General features: G+C 25.4%; 3 protein-coding genes across 15 annotated transcripts; 2 read left to right on the top strand and 1 right to left on the bottom strand.

Moving 5' to 3' along the window:
- Nucleotides 1-127: 127 nt before the first annotated feature.
- LOC727159 (CAP-Gly domain-containing linker protein 1) lies at nt 128-19,357 on the top strand. Of its 12 annotated transcripts, none has more exons than XM_026439789.1 (23): nt 1,390-1,528; nt 2,086-2,246; nt 3,005-3,394; nt 6,571-6,639; nt 7,720-7,872; nt 7,954-8,148; nt 9,231-9,432; nt 10,050-10,269; nt 11,433-11,477; nt 12,457-12,597; nt 12,676-12,840; nt 13,366-13,386; nt 14,243-14,423; nt 14,494-15,165; nt 15,231-15,349; nt 15,413-15,725; nt 15,794-15,945; nt 16,017-17,695; nt 17,761-17,851; nt 17,929-17,959; nt 18,043-18,217; nt 18,309-18,487; nt 18,798-19,357. In XM_026439789.1, exons 3-23 carry the CDS (start codon nt 3,193-3,195, stop codon nt 18,842-18,844), a joined length of 5,052 nt encoding a protein of 1,683 aa, XP_026295574.1. In that variant the 5' UTR covers nt 1,390-1,528; nt 2,086-2,246; nt 3,005-3,192; the 3' UTR covers nt 18,845-19,357. The 12 variants fall into 12 exon arrangements, with proteins under 12 accessions (XP_006560512.2, XP_026295578.1, XP_026295581.1 ...); XM_026439787.1 differs by having other exon boundaries at nt 1,391-1,528; nt 2,083-2,246; XM_026439788.1 differs by having other exon boundaries at nt 1,392-1,528; nt 2,035-2,246.
- Nucleotides 19,358-19,960: 603 nt separating this feature from the next.
- On the bottom strand, nt 19,961-20,815 carry LOC551607 (DNA-directed RNA polymerase II subunit RPB11). The gene is made up of 4 exons (XM_623998.4): nt 20,639-20,815; nt 20,471-20,560; nt 20,198-20,372; nt 19,961-20,119 (listed from the first exon to the last, which is right to left on the bottom strand). The coding sequence occupies exons 1-4, from the start codon at nt 20,689-20,691 to the stop codon at nt 20,084-20,086; spliced, it is 354 nt and encodes a 117-aa protein (XP_624001.1). The 5' UTR covers nt 20,692-20,815; the 3' UTR covers nt 19,961-20,083.
- A 378-nt stretch (nt 20,816-21,193) lies between these two features.
- LOC409523 (mitogen-activated protein kinase 1) lies at nt 21,194-23,935 on the top strand. Of its 2 annotated transcripts, none has more exons than XM_393029.7 (8): nt 21,194-21,370; nt 22,119-22,245; nt 22,313-22,423; nt 22,502-22,753; nt 22,875-23,042; nt 23,127-23,315; nt 23,395-23,527; nt 23,607-23,935. In XM_393029.7, exons 1-7 carry the CDS (start codon nt 21,246-21,248, stop codon nt 23,518-23,520), a joined length of 1,098 nt encoding a protein of 365 aa, XP_393029.2. In that variant the 5' UTR covers nt 21,194-21,245; the 3' UTR covers nt 23,521-23,527; nt 23,607-23,935. The 2 variants fall into 2 exon arrangements, with proteins under 2 accessions (XP_393029.2, XP_016766921.1); XM_016911432.2 differs by lacking the exon at nt 21,194-21,370 and adding an exon at nt 21,903-22,001.
- The last annotated feature ends 878 nt before the right edge of the window (nt 23,936-24,813 follow it).

The raw sequence follows: 24,813 nt of genomic DNA, 5'->3' as shown, positions 1-24,813 counted from the left end.
CAGTTTAATTTTTTGTATTACCAGTATTTCAGAACATGAAATAAAATTCTATAAGTTAGTAAATCTATTCTGTAACTTATTTGTGGTTATATTGAAATACGGAGAAAAATTGACAGAGAATTCTAAATTAATTCATAAGTAGACCGTGACGGCGCTTCTGGCGCCACTAATTGTCATTTTTCCGTTGATCACTGTGTGAATTTGTGCGAATATTTTATAGTGCTTCTTCATAAATATAGTGATATTGTAAAATATGTTAATTAATTGTACGTGAATTCATCATATTACAATTAAATAAGGTACGATGATTGTATTTTTAATGATTAACATTGATTCCAAAGAGGTTAACTTTCCACTTGACATTTTTTTTAATATTTTAATATTTTTTTCAACCAAAATTTATGTTTTAACATATTTTATTTTTGAATAAAAATATAATAGTCATATTCATGTGTCTATTTATAAGTGTCAGCATTTATTATAAGATATATTTTGTAATTGTATGCGCAATTTAAATGTCGATTTCGATTAATATAATGTAACGACTTTTTGAATATAATTTTTGAATTTTTAACATAATATATTTTTTTTACAGAATTTAAATAAAATACAAATATAAAATTTAAAGATTGTTAAGTATTTAAAATATTAAGTTAATTTAAAATTATTTTGATGTTAATAACTGAAATTATTCTGTTTATATATATAGTATTTCATTTAATGCAATAAACGATTTTTCGGCCATTTGCTATCTGAAAATAAAATTTTAAACAAAAATTTATTGGTATTGAATATACAACAGATGATAAAAATTTCGAAAATAATTTGTTTTCATAGCAAAATCAAGGTCACCTTGAATTTTTCAAATAAGATCAAATATTTTTTTTATCATCATATTATAGGAAATTTATATAAATTTTAAGACGAATTTAAAAAAATAATATCATATTTTTTAAATACAATATTAAAAATGTTTAAAATAACGGAAATAGAAATATTTAACTTTTTGTCATGATTTTATTTTTGAATAATATAAATATATTTAACCTTAGATTACTGAATATAAACATAGAACATTGCTTAGAAGCAATTATTAGTGTGTCATTGCAATTTCTTTACTAATTTTTTTTTATTTTTTCACAAATTCAATATTTTGAATATTTAATACAAAGTTAATATTTTGTAGCTGTTTTTTTTCTGAATAATATTAAATGATATATTATAAATTAAAAAATTTATTTGATATTTCATATATATACTATTATTTTCATACTAATATTCTATTAAAATATTAATGTATTTTTGATTATATTTTTTAATTTTTATTTTTCTTATATCTTTTGAATTTTTCTTTCAATTTTACTAATCCATCATTTTCATGTTTCAGATACATAATATTGTTACATATATAAGAATATGTCTGATCCAAAACCATCTGGAATAAGACCACCATCAAAAATTGGTCGACCATGCAGCAATTTACCACCAAGACCAGCAGTTCCACCATCACCTCCAAGACCATCAATGAGTAAGTCTTTAATAAATTTATTTATTATATTATATTATATATGCATGTCTTGAAAAAAATTACATAATTACATTTTTATATTTTATTTATATACATATTATTTCCTTAGCTTAAATTTTAATGTATTTTGTATGTTTAATGTTCTTTGTCTGCTACATGTAAAACATTTAATTTTTAATAAAAATTTCTAAATATTTTAAAAAATGACATAACTATACACAGCTGTGTGGTTTGGTTAAAATAATTTATTTGAGAAGGTAATGCTATTACATATAGATAATATCTAATCACACAAATATATTTGAAATTTATATCATCACAATATATACTTCATTATATTATTTAAAATATAAATATTTTATTTTATTCTATTTTTATAATATTATTTATAAATGAAAAAAAGAAAAAGAAGAATCATTTTATATTTATATTTATAATTTGCATTGATAATAATTATAAAAAATTTAAACGAATTTAACAAATCATCGAGCTTGGTTCATACCTAGCCCAATGTATACATCAAGCAAGGAAACGATACAAATAAAGGGTTACAGCAGTATGAAGCTGGGATCCGTTAATTCCCCACACCACGTAAATGAGTACGCCCACGAGACCCTGAGACGAGCGTGAACGAATACTTTTACAAGCCCGAACTCGCTAACTTCTTGCGAGTCGTTCTTCCACCTCTCAGCGCAACGCATCTCGTCCGAGCGATCTGGTAAATATATCGACTTCTCATTAACAAATCTACGATCGTTATCGGTTATCGTGAACATTTCATTGAAGAAATTACAGATGCAATGGTAAAATGAATCCCTATTTAATTTTGTTGTTACTAACTCAATGGATCATTGAATGATATACAGTGTCATTTTTGCTTTTTGCAAGTAAATTGATTGTATTTTCTGTTATGATGTTTTTTTTAAAGCATTGGTGGATTTTCTTGAATTTTTTATTAGGATTTATTGGAAGTTGATTTTTGTTAAGGTTTTGTATGTTGTTCATCCTTCATATTTGAAGCTATTTGATTATTTCTTAAAGATATAAGTATATTTTAAAAATATTATTTTATTTCATATTTATATTTTACTTCTTTTCCTCATCATTATAAAATTATATTTGTCCGAGTAAAATATGAATTAAATATTGGTTCTATCTTCATTGATATTTAAAATATCAATTATATCTTTAATTCTCTTGAATTTCCAATACAATTATCAAATATTATTGTTTTTTTTTTACAGAAATATGTCATATAATTCTATTCATATATTATATCACTATTTGTAGAACTTGAAATATCTTTCAAATTATTCATCAAATAATTTCTTAAAAATTTGTTTACTTCTTTATTTATCAAGTTATCCCTTTATATCATCATCATCACTTTTCAACCATTAAATGTTTCTCCAATATCGTATATCAGTACGAATTTAATATCTTTTTTATAAAGATTAAATTTTGATCTTCTTCTAGAATAGCCACAAAATCTACATACTAATCTATTCGATTATTCACGGCGCGCGGAACGGAAAGAGATGCTAACCGCGTACAAAAGCTCCTGGTCTCGCATTGAGGGCAGCTATCTTGCCTTATTGGTTCATCCAGTGACTTCGACTAGGAAGAGACCGCGACGCGTGTAGTGCCAGTGCAGTCATCGTCGTATGACGCACATTACGTTATGCAATTTGCATGTGTTTATTGTACGCTCAATTTCCAACCGTTCGTTCCGTCTTTCCTCCCACGTGCTTGCCATGCTTTCCATTTCGGGCAGAGATTTTCACGGCGTCTATCTTGCACCCATGATCAGTCGCGCACGTATTGTTGATCGGGCTCGAGTTTCGCAACACGATAGAAAAGCTCAAGGTAACGATGTCAATCGATTTCAATTCCACATGGAAACACATACTTGGATACAATTTTTCGATATCTGATATTGATTATTAAGGAAATTCATAGTGATCCATGACTTTAAAATGTTGATACTAAACATATCAAGATTAACATATTATTGAAATGTTATCCATTATTGAAATTCTGTATTAAAAAAGATCATAAAGAAATTATGATCTTTTATTTTTGTAACTTTATATTATTTTATTTTTATTATAATATTTTTCCTAATGAATTTTATAAAAATACTATTGAAGAGAATCGTGTTATTTATTATAAATTTTATTTTTTTATTTATTTGATATGATATTAGATATATCTTTTTGAAATTTTTTAATAATTTTCTAATATTACAATTTATTAAAGATGTTAATAGGCAAAACTTTTATTTAAAGATCTTATTTAGAATGATCTATGATCTTATTAAGAATTCATTCTCATTGCTTGATTAATTATCTTCAATAGAGATTATTCAGATCAATATCTGTATGATGTTAAGATCTTTTTTTATGGTTCTCAATAATTAACATTCATTTGTTAAGTAAGCAAACATATGATACAAATGTTTACACATATTTTTTCTTTAAATTTTATTAGCATAATCATATCTTCATAAATTATACTAATTTAAAATGACGATCTTTTCATCTGATGTAATCAGTTTCATGGTGTTCAATAATAATGAAGCACCAGCTAAATATGGAGAATGAAACTAAAAATATTGCTCTTTTAGATTTCTTTGATATTTAAACTGACAACAGCCGGTTTTCAGATTGATTCTCAAATTTGATTTACTTTTTTATTAATGCCACTAATATAATATGTAATATGTTTTAATATTCATTATCTCTTTTATTATTGGTCAGACATTTATATCCAAAATATAATTTTCTATGGCCTGTATGTATGTTATTTTAATTTTGTTGAAAAATTATATTTGTATTTTATATATTGGATAGAAGAATTTATATTTAAATGTTTATTGTATAATTTTTCATAAGAATTTTAGAAATATTCTAAATTATTTTAAAAATTAAATAATATCGAGTAAACTATGGAAAACTAATTTGATCAAGATTGTTTCAATGGTATTGAAGAAATGAATTATTAGAACTTTTCTGTAAAGATAGAAATCTGAATTTTCTCAATTCAGTTTCTAATAATTTTAATTCTCAAATAAGAAATGTCTAAACTTTTAGTTTCTAAAAAAATTGAAATCATGAAATTTTCCAATTTAAGAAAAATTTGATACATCAGCATTCGTTGAGCATGATTGAAAAATGATTCCGAAACAGAGATTGCTAAGCTACAATTAAATGTTCATTAGATTAGATTTCAGGAACAAATTGCTATCTGACAACTATAGTATATCAGTAGTAATCGAATCGATACTACCATTAACCTTGTTTACATATGGATCATCCACATTCGTGCGGAACCAAGGTATCTTGGATTGTATGACTACTACGTATCTTATTACCAAGTATACCATATGTTACGCGGTCAAGGTATTTGACACAATACAATGTTTATTTTAGTACTCTGTACTCTCTCGTGTAATATATTTGTCTTTAAAGTAAAAGAAATCCTACTGTATGTTTATATAGTTGTTCATTGTACATAGGATTTACCTGGACTCAATTGGTTGTTCGACTTGCATTGTTTTTTCAGGTACTTTTTTTTTTTTTCTAGGTGACTCATGTCTAACAATTTGATGCGTTAGACGATGATGCATCGATCTTTATATAGCATTTTGAAAGTAGAACTGCGTTTTAGCATTTGAAGATTGATTTTATAAATATATACATAAGTTAATATTTAAATCAAAACTTTGCATTTAGCATTCATTCTAAGATTTTTATTATTATTATACAATTTAATTTTATTGTTAAATATAAATTATTTGTATTATTTTTTACAATCTATTCAAGAAAAAATAATACTTCTTCATTGTTTTGATATTATTCACTTATCTTCTCAATTAATTCCATTAATTTTTTATTACTCACAATAATCGTAAAAAATCATAAACAATGAATCTATTATTACTCTTTTATATCTATACATTATTTGCTTATTATCCAAATTATTCATTTTATCTCTACTTAGTTTTTATTATCATTCAAAAAATTGCACAATTTATTTAAATCTTAAATGTTATGTTTAAAATATCCTGTGATGAAAAAGCATCTTTATATATTTTTTATATGCACGGTTTTATATTCTATCGTTTCATTTTAATCGCGAATCAATCTCATCGAACAGAGAATTCTACCTACGCAAACGACCTACTACCACTGGCTCGCCCACCAACCACTCATGAATAATTAATTAAATCGCGAATCGTGACATTTTTCTCTGGTTTTTATCATAGGATAATAGTCAAGCTTCGACATAATACATTCGTCTTATGTTCTAATTCAATTATCATTGAGAAATCTGTGATATTCTAGAAAAAAAAAAGAAATTCTATTTGTCAATTGAATAATTTAGATTAAATGATATGATAAAGTTGTTCAAACAAAATACAATAAGAATAATATTTTATAGTACTATTTTATGAAAGAGATTGGTCCATTGGTCCAAATTTTATTTTATAAATAACTTAATATTTTATAAAAGTTCCACTATTAATCATCATATTTATTATATTGATTTTACATCTACATTTTCTACAAATTTAATATAATTTTAATTGATAATTTTATTTAATAATTTAAGGTGTATTCAGATTATTATTTATATTATTTAATTATCATAAAAGGATTAAATATAAAATCCACATAGGTATAATTATTTATTCGAACACACCTCGTTGTGATCTCTTTTACATAACACTTTGCTTAATAACTTGGCCCGTAGGAAATAGACTTCCTCTCTTACGTATCATCCAATTGCAATTAAAAAACCTATTATTATTATTTGTTTTATCGTGCGTAACGCATGATCGTAATGAATCTTCTTGCCACATTACAGTGCAGTTCACTGCATTTAATTTTTTTTTTTCTTATTTCATTTTTATTTTTTTATGATGTTCAATCCCTTGAACAAGGGTTGAAAATAAAATGCGGTAAGCTTGTTTGCTCCGTGAAATTATGCTTTCGTTTTGTATGATTTGCATTGTTTTGCATTGTTTTGCATGATCACAGGCCAAATGGATCATCTTTGGGAAACGCATGGCCGTCGATTAAGCGAGGCTGGCCTGCGCAGAGGATCAGGTAGGTGCTTCTTCTTTTTTTTTTTTTTTTAATTTATTTCTAATTTATTTATCTCTTATATTTATGCATCATGTCCTAGTATTTTTCAATAGAGAGATGTAAAGTTTATCGCCTGTTTTTTTCACATTTAAATATATAAATTAATATAAATTAATATTAATATAAAATATATGTACATTAAATTATGATTTAAGATAGGACCTGGCTTCTTCACATGTCTGTATATCAATTGTTAGATCTTTTCCTTAATTTTGAATGCAGTAATTAATAATATAAAATTTAGAATTAATTATTCAAAATTTGTATTGTAAACATATTATTTAGGAAAAGGATTTAAGAAAATGTATAATGATTGAATATATATGTAGAAAATTTGTTTTATATTGTTTCCGTTTTATATAATCGCATAATTCCTTCATTAATACAGGAATCACGTAGTTTCGCTGTTATATTGGCATTCATCCAAAAACGTGATTTCCAAAGTATTTCAATCAACACATCTATGATCACAGATTCTTTCAGACGTGACTAATCTTCCTTAAAATGGGCGATGGCTCTCGCATCACTCTAAGATAACAATAATTGTATACGATTGCATCGTCTTCTTTTGCGAATCTTCTCGTAGCTTTTTATTGTTGCACGTACGCTTGAAATGGCATCATGATCGGAACAGAAAATTTAAATTAATGAACAAATAAAGAAAAAAATAATAAAGGAATTTAAGTATCCCATCCGGATAAGAGAGTTTTCACAAACAAGTTTTCATCAAACTATATATATTTCATTCCAAAATGAGAAATATAAAATTGTACACGTTCACGAAATATCTTGAAGCCACTTTAGATCAAATAAAAATTCTAAAACTAACGAATATTATAAGAATCCCTTGTCCCAATTCATCTTTATGAAATAAATAAAAGGAAAAATTTGCAATTTGATCAATTATATCCTAACATCTTCTTGAAATAATGAGAAAAGAAGGAAAGGAATTAAAAAAGGAATTCAATAAAGAAAATTCAATCGAAAGAAGCAAAGAATTCAAGTGATGCCATTAAACACTTATAATTCCGCCCTGGACAGATAACAGCGTGGTCCTGACCGAGGACACGGACAGTTTTATAATCGGAGATCGAGTATGGGTTGGTGGCACGAAACCAGGCGCCATCGCCTATATCGGCGAAACTCAATTTGCACCTGGAGACTGGGCTGGAGTGGTCCTAGACGAACCGATCGGTAAGCCTTCTCTCCCTAATTCTTGGTGAAGAGGAAATCGCGTCTTCGATGAAAATTAACGGAACGGAATGGATCCCTCAGGCAAAAACGACGGATCCGTGGCCGGATGCCGATATTTCCAATGCGAACCGAAACGTGGAATATTTTCACGATTGACCAGACTGACCAGAACACCGTTGCCCGATACCACTGACGCCTCACCGACCCAAAAGACACCCACCTCGCCACCTGACAGCTCGAAAGGAAGTCTCAGCAAATCCATGTCTCCGTCTCTGAGTAAGGATCGCTGCAAGAGATACTCTCCTCGTCCGTAACGTGCTTGCACTTCTGTTTTCTGAGAAAAAACGGGGAATGAGAATTGCGCAAGAGGAATGTGAAAGAATATGTTGTCTTTTTGGTAGAATTGTAGAATAGAAAAGGAATCGTGTTCAGAATGCTCGAGAATTTTGTAGGTTTAAGGTAAAAATTGATATGGAATAATTAGATGGTAGATTGGAAATTGTAAATTGTGTATTGTAGTTGTTTTATGGAAAATCGTTTACAGGTAGAGATAAATTCTGCAAAATTCTCTGTAAAGTTATTTAGGAGCTTTGTAAGGAATGTTTAGTTGCACGCTGTGTAGCTTTTAAAGTAGCACTATGTAGACTATTTTTATTACTATTGTGTCTAACATGTAGCAGGCTGTTTAATATTTTTATTCAATATTTTGAATCTCTTTGAAAGAAACGTTGTATTACTGTCTTTTGCAATCTCTGCATTTCTTATGTAGCCTACGTTTATTCACCTTTATTATTTATATAGTTAAATTTTTATACGTCAAGTTTTATGTGTTTAATAAATAAATTGAATATAGTTTCCTCATTTTCTTTTCATCGATTGTGGAAATTGTTAATATTAAATGTGCATTCTTAAAGTAATCCTTAATTGATATTAAAGTTACATTTTAAATATTATTCTATAGAAATATAACAAAACAAAGATGGAACATAGAAAAATTTTATTATTCAACCTTAAAACTGAAGTTATAGAAATATTCAAATGGATTCATTAGGATTCATTCCTTATAGTTCTTACAATTTAATATACTAGATATATCCATTCATATATCTATGTTTAGAAATTTCTAATAATATAATTATTACATCTTGCACTTATTAAGAAACTGTCTTCTTCTCGTTTCTTCCAATTAAGGATTAATTATTTACTTATAATCATCAATATTTACTTACAACATATATAAAGATTTTTTTTAACAAAATTATATTGTACAACGTTACTTTAATGTTTCTTGCATGCATCTTTTTTTCTCCAAAAAATTTCACATGTTATAAGAAGGATATTTATAACTCGTCACGCAGACGCATCAATGACGAGTCTGTCGTCCACGGTGTCCCAGAGGGATCTCAGAATAGGTGACAGGGTAATAGTATCATCCAGCCAAGGCAGCAAAACCGGTGTCCTCAGGTACTACGGTACAACAGAGTTTGCAGTCGGTGAATGGTGTGGAGTGGAATTGGATGATCCTATTGGAAAAAACGATGGTTCCGTCAACGATAAAAGGTGTGCATCGTTATTCCAAATTTATACTCTGATACAATATCTCTCTAAAGATTTTCAGTTATTCGACATCATCTTTTTCTTTTTTATCATGTGAAATATCCTCCATTTCCATGATACTATATCATTTAAATACATGCAATCAAAATTACATTTTTATTCTCATTTGATTGATTTTCTATTGTCCTCAGTTACTTATTATTTAAATTCTTAAATAATACTTCCTTTTCTTACTTTAAATTTATTATTTTTTTCTTTGATATCTTTATTTTAAGCGGTTGAAATGTTCAGTTCAGATCACAATAAAAGATCACACGTTTCTGAAAAAGCAGCAGCATGGGAAGAAATGTTTTATTCAATCGGATTTCTTACATAGTTCTGCAAGGTAGAATTAATTAACACGATTCGATCATGTTAAAAGCTATATTTATAATCTTGATTTAATGCAGAACGACAACCTTCAGATTTATTATCATCATTTATTCTCTCCTATTGTATTATATTTAAAAAAAAATAAATAAATTAGATTTTGCAATTCCATTAATTTTATATAATAAATTCCATTTATTTAATTTCTATTTTCTGCATTCACTTTACTAACTAGTTTAGCATTCATTCAGGTACTTCGAGTGTCGACCCAAATACGGTCTGTTTGCACCCGCGCACAAGGTCAGTCGGTCACCAACCAGCAAAAGGTCATCATGTATGGTGCACAGGCCGACAGGCGCCGCCTTAAACACGTCCCTAAGGAAGACCGGTTCCAGAGAGTCATTGGTCTCAATCTCAAGCATAGTCAGCACCACCAGTACAGCTACTAGAACTGGTGTTAGTGCCGCGAGGGTAAGATTCACGGTACCAGAATGAGGAGGATGATGGCCTGCAGCTTGTATCTTCTCTCCAGAACGCAGATTTCCTGATTATTTATTTTTTGTTTGATTTCAGTCTTTATTCAAACGATCAGAGGATTGAAAGAATAAATTAATTATACACTTTATACATATATACACTTTCATCCATAAATATCCAGGTATTTGTTAAATTTAATTTATATTTTTGTTCTAATGTAGACAATCATACTTTTTATTTTTGTTATTATAATATTTTTTTATTTATTTATATCCTATCTAAACTTATGGATTGTAGTGTATATTATATAATATTAATATATTGATAATCAAAAACATTGAACTATATCCCATTTTATAAAAGTTATCGTTATATTTTGTTTTCTGTTAAATGTTATGAAATTCTAAAACTTGGATTTTTTGTATAATAATACAAAATGTATAATATGTGTATATAATATGTATAATATGTGTATAATATGTGTATATAAATGTATAACTTTATTTTGACTATTATTTTGTAAGAAAGACAAACTGAGAGAGTTACCTTAATATTTTGAGAGTTGATAGAGATTTGTTTTTGATATTAAATTTATATTTTATTTAGAATATTATGTATTTTATAGAATACATGATAGAATCATATGATAAAAGAGATCGTAAAATAATTCTCTGGTTGTTTCGAGTAAAATAAACGTATTTCTTTCAATTTGTATGAATGAAGCATCGTTTCTTTTGTTCTTTTGTTTGAAGACTGCTTTGAAATGCGTTTGCGAGTGGAACTGCGAGTTGTTAGCTTATTAGTATCAGTTGATGTTATTAGTTTAATATAGTTATAGATTTGCAGTTGTTATTGTTGCTGTTATTGTTAATAATATTGTCAAATATTAGATAAAGTTTAATTCACGATCCAAAGAAATATTCAATATTTATTCTTGGACTCATTGTTTGACTTTATTAAACGCTTGAAGCAGTCATGTGTATAGTATAGTATTTTTTTCACAGAATCTTATATATTTTTTTATCGAAAATAAAAAAAATATATATATATTTATTTATTGAAAGTAAGTAAGAATAGGAAAAAAGGAGTTTTCTGCGATTTAACTGTATGGCTGTTGCATGATATATTTTTGTTTTTTGTTGCATCCAAAATTCCAGAAGCCTGGTTTGCGCACTTCGACACCTGCACGAATCACCCTGCAGGTGAGATTATGATCTAACATTTATTTTGGTTAATTATTATTCCTTAAATAGAAATGTAATATATATGGTGTATACTTCATTCATTCTACAATATAGAAATAGAATAAAGAACACATTGTATCTATATGTTTGCATAATTTCAAACATATAAATGAAAGTGAAGTATTGTCATAATGATTCATTTAATCATTGTAGATAGTATAAATTTATTTGTTAGTATGTTACTAGTTGTACAGTAGATAATAAGTAGTTTAAAAAAGTGATACCTGTATGTGATGTTAATAAAATCATCCGTCCATTCCTCGTAATCTCCTTGAAATTTGATTTTTACCTAGATGAATATTTCTTTTATAAATTCTTTCTCTTTTTTATGGATAAAAAATATTTTAAGTTTCCAATAAAAAGTTCAAAAATTTATTTTACTATTATTTATGATGCAAATCACATTTATTTAATTAGATGTCATCAAAGCAAGTGTATAATGAATAATTCTAGATATTACGCTTTTGAAATTCATATTGAAAATAAAATATATTCAATGTATTAATCGTTGATGACATAACGTCGATGATGTAGCAATAATCAATTGTAAATTTTGTATCACAAGAATACTACGCGCTTTGCATTTTTATTCTGGAAACTTTATATGCATTTATATGCTTTTCTCTTCTTATTTCCTTTATTGAAAACCGGTTCTCCAATAACTTAAGAGTTAAAGAACAACGATAAAAGTTTGTTAATTGTAAAATAAAAATATATGTATATTACACAGTATAGTATGACATAATAATCATATAAGAAAAAGTATACAATTTATAAATATATAATAGACACACATTTTGATGGCAATAATTAAATATTTTTTTTTCATTGAAATCATCAAGAAATAATATAATTTTTGTAATAAATTCTTTTAATAAATAATCTCTGAAAATAATTTCTACAAAGTTTTTTCTTATACGCATTTCCATCATTTTAGGAAACATTAAAGGAAAAGGAGCAGGAAATTGAGATTCTTCGGAAGGAAAGAGATTTAGAACGTGAACGAATTACGAAAGCTGCAAATCAAGCAGATCAAGCAGAACAATCACTTATATCAATAGTAAAAGAATATGAGCAGGTTGTAACATTATACATCACTTATGTAGTTCATTTAATATTATTTAATAATATTTTAAAAGAATAATTTTAATTTTAGTATCGAGAAAAAATGCAAAAAACAGTTTCTGAAGCAGAGGTTGCGTTTTCAAAATTACTCGAGGAGAAAAATGCACTTGTTTTGCAATTGGAAGAAGAGAAAAGAAAATGTGAAGACCTTTTGTTTCGTTTTGAAGAAGAATCAATTAACAAGGATGATATTCAGGTATACATTTTTATTGTATAATTTTTATTTCATAAAAGATATATGTCAAAATTTATTAATTATTTAGAACATACATAAGGTAAGTATGAATATATAATGAAAAAGAAATTTAAATCAATCAAATTAACAAAATGCAAAATGAAATAAAAAATATATATATTATTTTTTTAAATTTGTTCTTGTTTTATTTTATTTTGTCAAATTTCCGTTTCTGTTCTAAAATACTATATAATTTTATATACTATAATTATATAAAATTAGAATCTAGATTAATATGCTTTTTCTAGAATTAGGAGCTTATACTATAATAAATGGTGATGGGTAAAGCTATAATATACATGCAGCTCAATTTAAAAAAATATGAGATATTAAAATTATTTTTAAATCATTAGTGATCAATGCTTATAATTGTATTTTAAAAAAACAATTCACTAAAAATAAAAAATGAAAGATTTCATAAGGTATATTGACAACATTTGTATTTAGGCTGTGGGTTAACGTAAAAACCTTATCGTTTATTTTCAGAAAGAAAGAAGTGAACAATGTGTGAGTATCCGATGGGACACTTGGCCGTTTGAGACAGACAAGGGGTTGATGACGCTGTTTTTCTGCACCGCTTATACTTGTATTATCGTCACTATAGTCATATTGTTTAGCATTTCATCGCAATTTTGTCAAAAACGATGACGTCGCAGTACTTCCTCTCTTTCTTTAATTCTTAATTTTTTTTTAATGTTAAATATCAGAATTATAATGATGATATTATTATTTGATACTTATACAATTAAAATATATAAAAATAAGAAAAGAAAAGAGAAAGTAAAGAATAGAGTAAAGAAAATATTTATATAATATATTTAATTATTATGCTATTGAAATTTGTTAAAAAGGGAATGCGGGTTTAACATGCTTTATGGTGCACTGCAAACGTAATTGTTTTCAGCATTGCTTTTTTCATGCTAAATTTATGCTTTACATATAAATCAATTATTAATACGTAATAAGTATTTAAGTTAATATGAGAAATTTATTTATCAATCTATGTTTATTTGTTTATTTATTCATTTATTTATTTAATTATTTATTATTTATTTATTTATTTATTTATTTATTTATTTATCTACTTATTGTGTATTTATTATTTGCCTTTATTTATTAATCTATTTATTATTTATTTTGATTCTATTATGTTACACATAAATGTATATTGTTATTCTGCAAAATCAAATAATATATCTTATTAAATATATATCTTACATTTATTGAGGCATACAAGAAAAGTGAGATTTTTATTGTTTTCTTGCCTAAATTGATCAGTAAAAAACATATATCTTGATGCACTTTATGATAGTTAATACTTAAATTAATTAATAAAGTATTAAACAAATACATTTATTATTAGGTGGTAAATACTGTAAATGAAAACAGGATTAAAGATCTTGAAAAACAATTACTGGAAGAAAGAGAACGTGTTGCTCAACTTGAACATGACAGTATAAAATTATTTGAAACAGAAGAAGAATTATCCCGTTTACGCAATGAGGTCTCCTGTGTTACTGCTCAAGAAAAAAATCAATTTGAAGGTACTTTAAAAAAAAATGTTTTATTAAATATTATTTCGTATAATTTATTTTAATTATGAATTTAATTTAGATTTACAGAATCGCAATAAAATTTTAGAAGAAACTAAGAATAATCTTGAAAAAGAAATGCAAGAGGAAAAATTACTTATGGAACGATACATAACTCAAATAAAAGAATTAGAATTAAAATTGAATGAAAATCAACAAGAAAATGCATTTCATAAAGAGTCAGAGATTAGTTTAAAAAAAGAAATAGAACGTGCGATAAAAGATTTGCAAGAAAAAAATATATTGATAGAAAATATGAAAAAGGAATTTGAAAATAATACAAGTTCTTTAAAAGAAGAATTGCATAAAGCTATAGAAACAATAGAAAATATTAAAAAAGAAAGTACAAGTGAAAAAGAATTATTAATATTTAAATATGAGAAGATAGTAGAAGAAAAAGAAAATCTTCTGAAAGTAAAAACAAAAGAACTAGAATTAGAATCAAAGAAACAATTAGAAGTACAAAATATTGCTTTAGAGAATCTTAAGACTGAAAATATAAATCAGATAAACAAGCTTTCAGAATCTTTCAATGAGCAGTTGAATATGAAAGATTTGAAAATTAAAGAAGTCTGTATACAACTTGATCAAAAAATATGTGAAACTGAAAAACTATTGACAGAATTATCTATACAAATTGATATAAATAAAAAAAAAGATGAAGAATTATCCACTGCATTAAAGAAACTTGAAGGTATATTAATGATACGAAATATGTAAATACTAAATTAAAATATTTATAATATTTTTTTTTTTTAGAACTAAATGAAAAACTCAAATTAATGGAAGAGAAGAATAGTTTGCTTTCTAAGCAGATACAAGAATATCAATCAAAGACTGAAGACAATTTTAAAATAGTCCAAGAAAAACAAAAATTAGTAAGTATCTTTTTTTCTTTGCAAATATCAAGTTTATTAATTTTAAATTTATTATTATATTAGGAGCATGATATTGCTTCTTTAATGGCTACAGAAGTTACTTCTTCTGCACAATTAAAAAAATTAAGTGAAGAATTAAAAGTGAAAGAAAAAGAATTATTAGATCTTCGTTCGACAACTGCAGCTGAAATAGAGGAATTAACAAAACGTTATCAAAATCAAATTGAAGAAAAAGTGAAATGTATAGAAGAAGCAAATGCTTATATATCTCAAAAATCTCTATTGCTCAGTAAATTAGAAAATGATGTACTTGAATTGAAATCAATTCTTGCAAATAAAGATGAAGAGATAAAAAATCTCACACAAAAGACTTTAGGTAAGAGATAATATGATATTAAATTATATTATTTTATTAAATTAATATTAATTATTGTTTATTTTCAGAATTACAGGATGCACTTACTTTATCGGAAAAAAATAAAACGATTCTGGAGAATAAACTTCGAGAATTTGAAAATAATATAGAAAAATTAAATCAACAAGTTGCTAATTCAGAAAATAAACTGTCACAAGTTACATCACAAAAAGAAAAATTGGTTAGTTTATTTTATTTAGAATTTTATGCAATTTCTTAATGTAAAGTATATTTTATTTCTATTATGTTTAGGAAACTGATATAACAAATCTAATAAGTACTTCTACTGATTCATCAGAACAACTTATGAAATATAATGAAGATTTGCGAATAAAAGAAAAAGAGCTTGATGAAGCTAAAGATAAAGCATTCAAAAATGAAACTTTACTCAAATCATTAGAATCAAAGTTGAATAATATGGAAATAGAATTAAATAAAGCTAATAATTTGATTCAAATACAATGTTCAGAAATAGAAAATAATAAATCTGAATTAGAAAAAGAAAAAAAATTGAATACAGAATTATCTATTAAAATAAAAAGATTTGAAACAGAAAATATAGAACTTGAAAAACATATAAAAGAAAATAACTGTATTAAAGAACAGCTTAAAGAAAAATCCCAGGAATCATTAAATCTTTCAAATGAATTAGAAAATAACAAAAAAGAAGTAGTTAATTTACAAAAACAATATGAAACTTTAAAAAATTCACTTAAAGAAGAGATATTTTCTCTTCAAAAAGAGATTAGTGATTTAAAGATGGAATTAAATACTTCTCAAGAAGAAACAAAGATTTTACAAAAAACAAAGTCTAAGTTAGAAGCAAATCAAAGTGCCAATCGTTGGACGATTGAAGAATTGACAGATAAATTAGAAATGGAAATAGCAAATCGCTCAAAATTAGAATTATTAATAACAGAAAAAGATATTAATTTGCATGAATTAAAAAAGAAATATGAAGAATTACAGAAAACAAATGAAAGTTTAGTTACTAGTAAGGAAACCTCGGATAAAGATTTAACAACATCATTAGATATTATGAATAATAAAATAAAAGAATTAAAGGATAAACTAATTGCTGCTACAGAAATAATTAAAGATAAAGAAAACGCTCTTGTTGAAACTAAAAAAGAAGCTGAACAATTTGAAACACAACTTTCTAAATTGAATGATACTCTCATATTCATGCAAAAAGAACAAAGGGATAAAGTAAACGACATGAAAAAAGTAGAGGAAGCTCTACTAGAGAAAGAAAAAGAAATATCTAATATTATTGAAACAAAGATTTCTTTAGAAAATAATGTAAAAATTTTAGAATCAAAATTAGAAGAAAATGTAAAAGATTTAGAATCACAATTAAAAACTATACAAAAAGAATTAGATATAAAAAATAATATACTTCAGGAAACAGAACATATGATGAAAGAATTGAAAAGTTCCAAAGAAGAATCTGTAATGAAATTACAAAATACTTTAGAATGTGAAATGAAAGCTAAACAAGCTGAATTTGAATCTATAATCCAAAAAAATTCTGAATTAGAAAAACAACAACAATTGATTCAAGATATAATAGAGAAACAAATTAGTGATTTAAATAATAAAGAAATAATTATTGATAAATTAACAGCACAAATTAAAGCTTTAGAAAATGCACAAACAGAAAAATTAAAGATGGATAAACAGATAGAAAGTGAAGAAGTTAAATTTATGCAAAGTAAATTAACTGAAGCAATTAAAGAAAATAAAAATCTAATTGAAAATAAAGAATCTCTTGAAAAATTATTCAAAGAACAAGAACAAAAAATTGAAATACTTACAAATATCATAAAAACTAAAGAAAAAGAAACTGAAAAAAATGTTCAAAATTTGATAGAAAAATTAAATCTTATGTCAATGGAAACAACACATTTAAAAGAAGTACAAAATAATTTGTAAGTAAAAAATAAATATTTCTAAATATTTCTAAAGTTTTATATACTTATATTGATCATTTTAGGGAAAAGGAAAATAAACAAATTACAGCTAAATGGACAGAAGCAACAAATCAACTAAAACTAACTCGCGAAAATATAAAAAATAGTTATGATGTAAGTTTTTGATTTTTATTTTGTTATAAATTTATTATAAAAATATTATAAATAATAAATTGTTATTTATATTACAGGCAGCTGGAGGTGATATGAAACAACATATAGGTAAAATTTTTTTTAAATCAATAAATCTTTTTTGCATTTTTTTTTTAATTATATTGAAATTAAAATGAAATTATTGATTTCAGTGGATAAGGATATAGATATTTTAAAATTAAAAGAAGAATATGAAACAGCAAAAAGTCAAATAGATTTCTTAAATTCTGTAATAGTTGATATGCAACGTAAAAACGAAACTTTATTATGTAAAGTGGAAGTTCTTGAAATGGGGATACCTTCCAATGAAGCTGATGAGTATACCAAGTTCGTAATATTTAATATTTAACTAAATATATCTTATAGTAATTATATTAATGTAATCATTATTAATTTAACCATATTATTTTGATTAAAGAACAACATTAGAAAAACGTATGGCTGCACCACGTATGTTCTGTGATATTTGTGATCAATTTGATTTACACGAAACAGAAGATTGTCCACGTCAAGCTCAAGATTTTCTAGATACGGAAAAAGTCGTAAAATCTTCAAAAAAACCACCAGTGGAAAGACCGTACTGCGAAAATTGTGAGAGTAAGAGTTCATTTCTCAGAATTATATAAATTGAAATTCTTTTTATTACATTCGTAATAATTTATTATAATATTTTTTCTCCTAGGAGAAAATATATAAAGTTCTGTTCTAAATATTTTTTTAAGTTTCTAAGAAATATTAGCGAAATTTTTGAAAAATATTTTTTATAAACAACTAATACAAAATTTTTTATTAAGTATATTTGTTAAATATTTCACATTAATTCTTTTAATTGTTTCTTTGTAATTGTTGTAAATTGTTTCATTGTATCTTTGTAATTCTATTTATAATTGTTTTAATTGTTTTGCAGTGTTTGGACATGATACTCGTGATTGCGATGATGCTGAAACATTTTAATAGGATATTGTCATTCGTAAATATATTTTATTGCTTCTCAAAAATCCTAATTATGAAAAAAACCTGTTGAAAGTTTTGCAGAGTATATTTTTATATGAAAAAATTTAAAGCTATAGTTATGCATGTCTTCCTGCATAGGAATATGCATATCAATTGTCCAAATATTGATAATTCCATGATAAATTTGTGCTCCTCATGTTAAATTTATGGTTTGAAAGTTTATATATGTTCACCAAAATGTTTTTATGTATATTTATTGCGCTTCCACGTGATTGTTAAAGTACAAAGTTATATATCACTTCTACTGTGAACCAGACTTATGATTAAGTTATTTTATAATATATTGCTGATTTGTATTATAGAATGGAAACATAATGAAATGCGTAACGAAAAATTAAACGCATACTTTGGGTGAAGTTAGATGTAATTATGTACATACTAATTATATTTGTGTGAATCTGTATATGTATTTAATAATTTATTTAGTATTAAAAAGCGCCATATATTTAACAATAGTTCCTTCTAATTTTGAAAAATTCATCAATCAAGATTAGAATTAGTCCAAGGCGTTTCTTATATGATTTTTAAGCACTTATATTATAATTGTAGTATATTTTTACTGAAAAAGTATTTGTACTTTTTTTATAAAAGTAAATATTTATTGTTTCATTTTTGCTATTAATTTTTGTACAAAACTTGTTTCAGTAAAATTATACTATTATGATTTACTATTTTCTTGCCTTTTAATTTTAAATTTAAATGCAGGGTTGATAAAGTCATTATATTAATTTCAAAACATATATTTAATTTTTAGGATTATAGGAAAATTAAACTTTGTAGTTAAAAAAATAAAATTGTAAGAGACTGATTTTAGTATTTTTTACAAACTTGTTTAAATTAAATAATTATGACTCCATTTCTTAATAAGCAGAGTGATTTTTCATTTTTAAGATTAAAGTCATTATCCATCTAACATCATATGCTATTTTATTGTCAGATTTTGTATTATTAAATGGATTATAATTTCAAAAGATTTAAGTAAACTATTTTTCAATTATTTTTATTTCTTTATTCATACATATAAATATCAATTAATATCAATTATATTAATTATATTAATTATCAATATTTTAAAATAAATCAGGTCTCGTAGTAATCTAAACATACATGACATACATATTAATATTTTATTTACATTTTTTAATATCTAAAATTAATTTTAAAAAAGGAATAACAAATTCAATCTAATCCTTCCTTTTTTTCTTTAATAGCTTCCTGAAATGTTTTTTATATAACATTATAAATATATAAAAATTATAATGTATTTTTCATTTATAAATTATTATAAATTACCTTAAAACGTTCTTCAAATAGAGAAAGTTCTGCTATCAAATCTGTAATAGCATGCATAAATGCTTCATGTGGTGTGTAATCTGATGTAGTTTGAATTCTAATCACAAATTTATGTTCTAATGGGTGTGGAACTTTATATCCAGCAAACAAAACTTGAGGATCCTTCAATAGCTGACTATCAAATAATAAATGAGATTATCATCAAAACCTTTTTATATGTATGTGTATATATATATTTATTATTGTGTATAAATTTTTGTAAGATGTATATACTTGCGGATCATATTTCCAAGAGTATGGTCTTCTTTATTAACAGTAAAAATCGCAGCATTGGGAACTTTTGTGTCTTGTTCTTTGATAATTCTGTATGAAATACAGAAAATCACGTATATATCATTTTGATTAAATGTTTAATATAAATAATCGATTTATAATACATACTTTTTTTCTCCTTCATATAAAAGAAATGATTCAAAAGTTGGTGGTGCATTCATATTATATCTATAATATATTTAACGTTAAATTGAAAGTTTATTAAGAATTCTTATCGGAAAATATGATTATTAATACAAATATAATAATAATGTACTGATAAATCGTATACTAAAACTAAGTCTTAATTTATTTTACTTTAGATGAGAAACTCGAAATTCAATAGAATTACAATGTCTTTGTCTTAATATTTTAACATATTTTATATCAATGTTTAATTCGATAAGATTCAGTAATAAAAATTAAAAAAAAAACTTAACAATAATTTTCATAAAAAAAATAAATAATTTCTAAATCTTTTATTTTTAATATTTTAAAATAATAATTTTTAATATTTTGATATATTTATAATCAAAAAAAGTTTGATATCAAAATTTAATTTATAATGATAAGATTAAAAAAAAAAGTACGGAAAAATCATTTTTAATGCCTTATTAATTGATAAATAATATGTAAATTTTTCATAAGTCTATCTAATCATGATATTGTTCATGGTCAGTCGGCTAAGAAGCAAGATTTGGTCTGACTTCGCCGGAGCCGCAAAATAGTTGTCAAAATGGCGGGTGAAGGTTCTGCAAGTGTGAATCCAAATTGTGAAGTTGTTCGTGGACAAACATTCGAAGTTGGTCCACGATACACGAATTTGTCGTACATGGGTGAGGGTGCCTACGGAATGGTCGTGTAAGTGACTTCGAGTCAATTTTTTTTGTTATTTCCGAGAACATTCGACCGCGTATTGACTAGCTGACAGGCCGAAAGATAAACAATCAAAAACATGATCATTAAATGAATTATCAATTTTATAATAATGTTTTCATTTCATGATGTAAAAGATTTTACTTTTGACTGGACACTACATGCAACTGTTGCGAAGTATTATTCATCGTTATGTATTGTTTTCTTTTGGCGCCAGTTTTGAACATGATTGTCACACCCTTTCAAACCCCTATTCATACTTATATGTTAATATTATAACTTCCTTGTTCCTATCGCTTATCTCTCATTTATCGCTCTTATCATTAGACTGTTAACGAGATCGCGTATATATTCCACAAATAGTTTTGCAAAAATGGCGAATTTTTAGGAAAAATTCTAATCTTTTTTGTTAAAAATTTTTTAAATTATTTCAAATTAATTTTTTTTCTTTTTTTTTAATTGTTTTAACTTTTATTTTATTTTTTTTTTTTAATACTTGAGTAGATATTGTTGAAATATAATATATTTAAACTTAAAATAAATTTTAAAAATAAAAAAAAAGATACTGTAGAATAATATCCTGTATTATGATTTTAGATTAAGAAACAAATCTTATGTATAGTATTTTATTTTTCTTAATAATATTATATTTATTTTTTTTTTTTTTGAATATATGATAAAACAATTTAATGAAAAAAATTTTAATTATCTTAAGCATTTTAAAATTTTGCAGATCTGCTTATGATAATGTAACAAAAACAAAGGTAGCTATTAAAAAAATTTCACCCTTTGAACATCAAACATATAGTCAGAGAACATTAAGGGAAATAAAAATTTTGACTAGGTTTAAGCATGAAAATGTAAGTAATTTATCAGCTTATTAAATATAATTAATAAAATTTGTTGATTTTACACTTCCTTTTTTAGATAATAGATATAAGAGATATATTAAGGGCACCTACTATAGAACAAATGAAAGATGTATATATTGTTCAATGTCTAATGGAAACTGATCTCTATAAACTTCTTAAAACACAGGTTAACATAGTTAATATTAATAAATGAAATTATAAAAAAAATATCGATATATATTTAAAACTCGTTCATTAATTTCAGGCTATTAGTAATGATCATATATGTTATTTTCTTTACCAAATATTAAGGGGATTAAAGTATATTCACTCTGCAAATGTATTACATAGAGACTTGAAACCAAGCAACTTGCTATTAAATACCACATGTGACCTTAAAATCTGTGATTTTGGTTTAGCTAGAGTTGCTGATCCAGAGCATAATCATGCTGGTTTTCTTACTGAATATGTAGCAACAAGGTGGTATAGAGCTCCAGAAATAATGCTTAATTCCAAGGTAAATGAATAATAGAATTTGAATCATTTTAATTTAGAATTTTAGAATAATTTTAGAATAAATTTTAAAATATTTTAAAATAAATATAATAGATTTTATGTTTTATTATTTTTTTTTACAGGGCTATACTAAGTCTATAGATATTTGGTCAGTTGGTTGCATTCTTGCAGAAATGCTTTCCAGAAGAGCAATATTTCCTGGTAAACACTATTTAGATCAACTAAATCATATATTGGGAGTCCTTGGATCGCCATCCCCTGAGGATCTTGAGTGTATTATAAACGAAAAAGTATTAATCATTTTTTTATGTTTAATTTTCTTTTATATCATTATATTAATAAAATATACATATAATTATAAAATATTATTTTAGGCACGAAATTATCTTCAATCATTACCATATAAACCAAAGGTTCCATGGACAAGTTTATTTCCAAATGCCGATTTGCGAGCTTTAGATTTGTTAGATAAAATGTTAACATTTAATCCTAACAAACGGATTGTTGTAGAGGATGCTCTAGCACATCCTTATTTAGAGCAATATTATGATCCTGCTGATGAAGTATATTTTCTATTATTAGACATTATACAATATTTAGACAAATACTATAAAATAATTTTATAACATACTCAATTTTTAGCCGGTTGCAGAAGAACCATTTAAGTTTGACATGGAATTAGATGATCTTCCAAAAGAAGTATTGAAACAATATATCTTTGAAGAAACTATATTATTTCAAAAGAATCATCAAGAAAACGCTATGTAGTCTACTGGTATTTATTATTTTTCATCAATATTAAATATTTAAAAAAATTATCAATATTATATTTATAATAATTAATAATGTTTCAGCTGCAATGAATTTGCAGAATAACCAAAAAGGAAGCGAAAATATAATGTCAGAGTAACGAAAGTGTACTTTTATAGTTGTCTATGATCAAAGCAAGAAAGAAAAAAAAAAAGAAAAATAAAATAGAATAAAACGAAACTTTTACGAAGATGTTTTATCGAAGCAAGGCTTAAAGTTAAGCTACAAACACACACAGGCGAGTTTGTGAAAATGAACGAATGGAGCGGTGAACGAGGTAAAGAAATAAACCGCAGTGTCCGTGCATATACTTGTACATTCGCATGTCTTTACCGGAGAAAAAAGAAACAAAAATACAGTGTCTTTTTTGTTACAATTGAATGCATAATATTAATTTGTACAATAACTTTTATTTATCCCGAATTATATATAGGTAATGCTAGTTGACGATTTATTGTTAATCACCGTATCATACACATTGTCTGTGATTTAATTGCCGAACGAATGACGTGGTCGGTATAACGTGCGAGATATTCTGAACCACGTAACACGGCGACCGATAAAATGAATGTGCGTAGAGAGAAAAAGAGAGAGGAGAATGAGAATGAGAGCGAATGAAAGAGAGAGTGCGAGAGAATCTGAAATTGTGTGCTTATTCTTAATTAATGTGTGCATATATATGAGCACACATGCACACAGTATATGTATTTTGAACAGCCATTAAATTCACAAAGTATTTGCTGATAATTTCCTTATTAATATTATTATTTTTATTATTCTAATAATAATAATATTATTATTATGTCATTCTTATAGTAGTTATGTACCTCGCAGAAATTCTGTTCTGCCTCTATTGGATTTAGCTTATAGATGAGCAAAAGAAAACGAAAGAAGATAAATGAAATAATGAGCGAATGTATGCACATGTGAGAAAGAGCAAATGGAAGAATGAAAAAGTAAGAGAGAGCGAGATGCTCAAAAACTGTTTAGTTCATAGTTAATTGCATTTGATGCAGCTTCCAATTCTTCTAAACTGTTTAATTACATCTTGTTTCACGATTTACAGGTATTATTACACTGATACTGCCATTCTTGTGCGATGGAGTGTATGGTGTCTGTATGGTATCTTTGAATGTAATTATCTGTGAACTTATCTATTTTTTACATTTCCAATCTTTTTATATGCTAGAATGTGTCGTCTTTTGTTTTTCTTTTCTTTCTTTTCTTTATTATTAATAAATATCTCGAGGA

Source organism: Apis mellifera, linkage group LG3, assembly GCF_003254395.2.
Source record: "Apis mellifera strain DH4 linkage group LG3, Amel_HAv3.1, whole genome shotgun sequence".
Classification (NCBI taxonomy): domain Eukaryota; kingdom Metazoa; phylum Arthropoda; class Insecta; order Hymenoptera; family Apidae; genus Apis; species Apis mellifera.
This window is presented reverse-complemented; position numbering and strand designations above follow the sequence as displayed.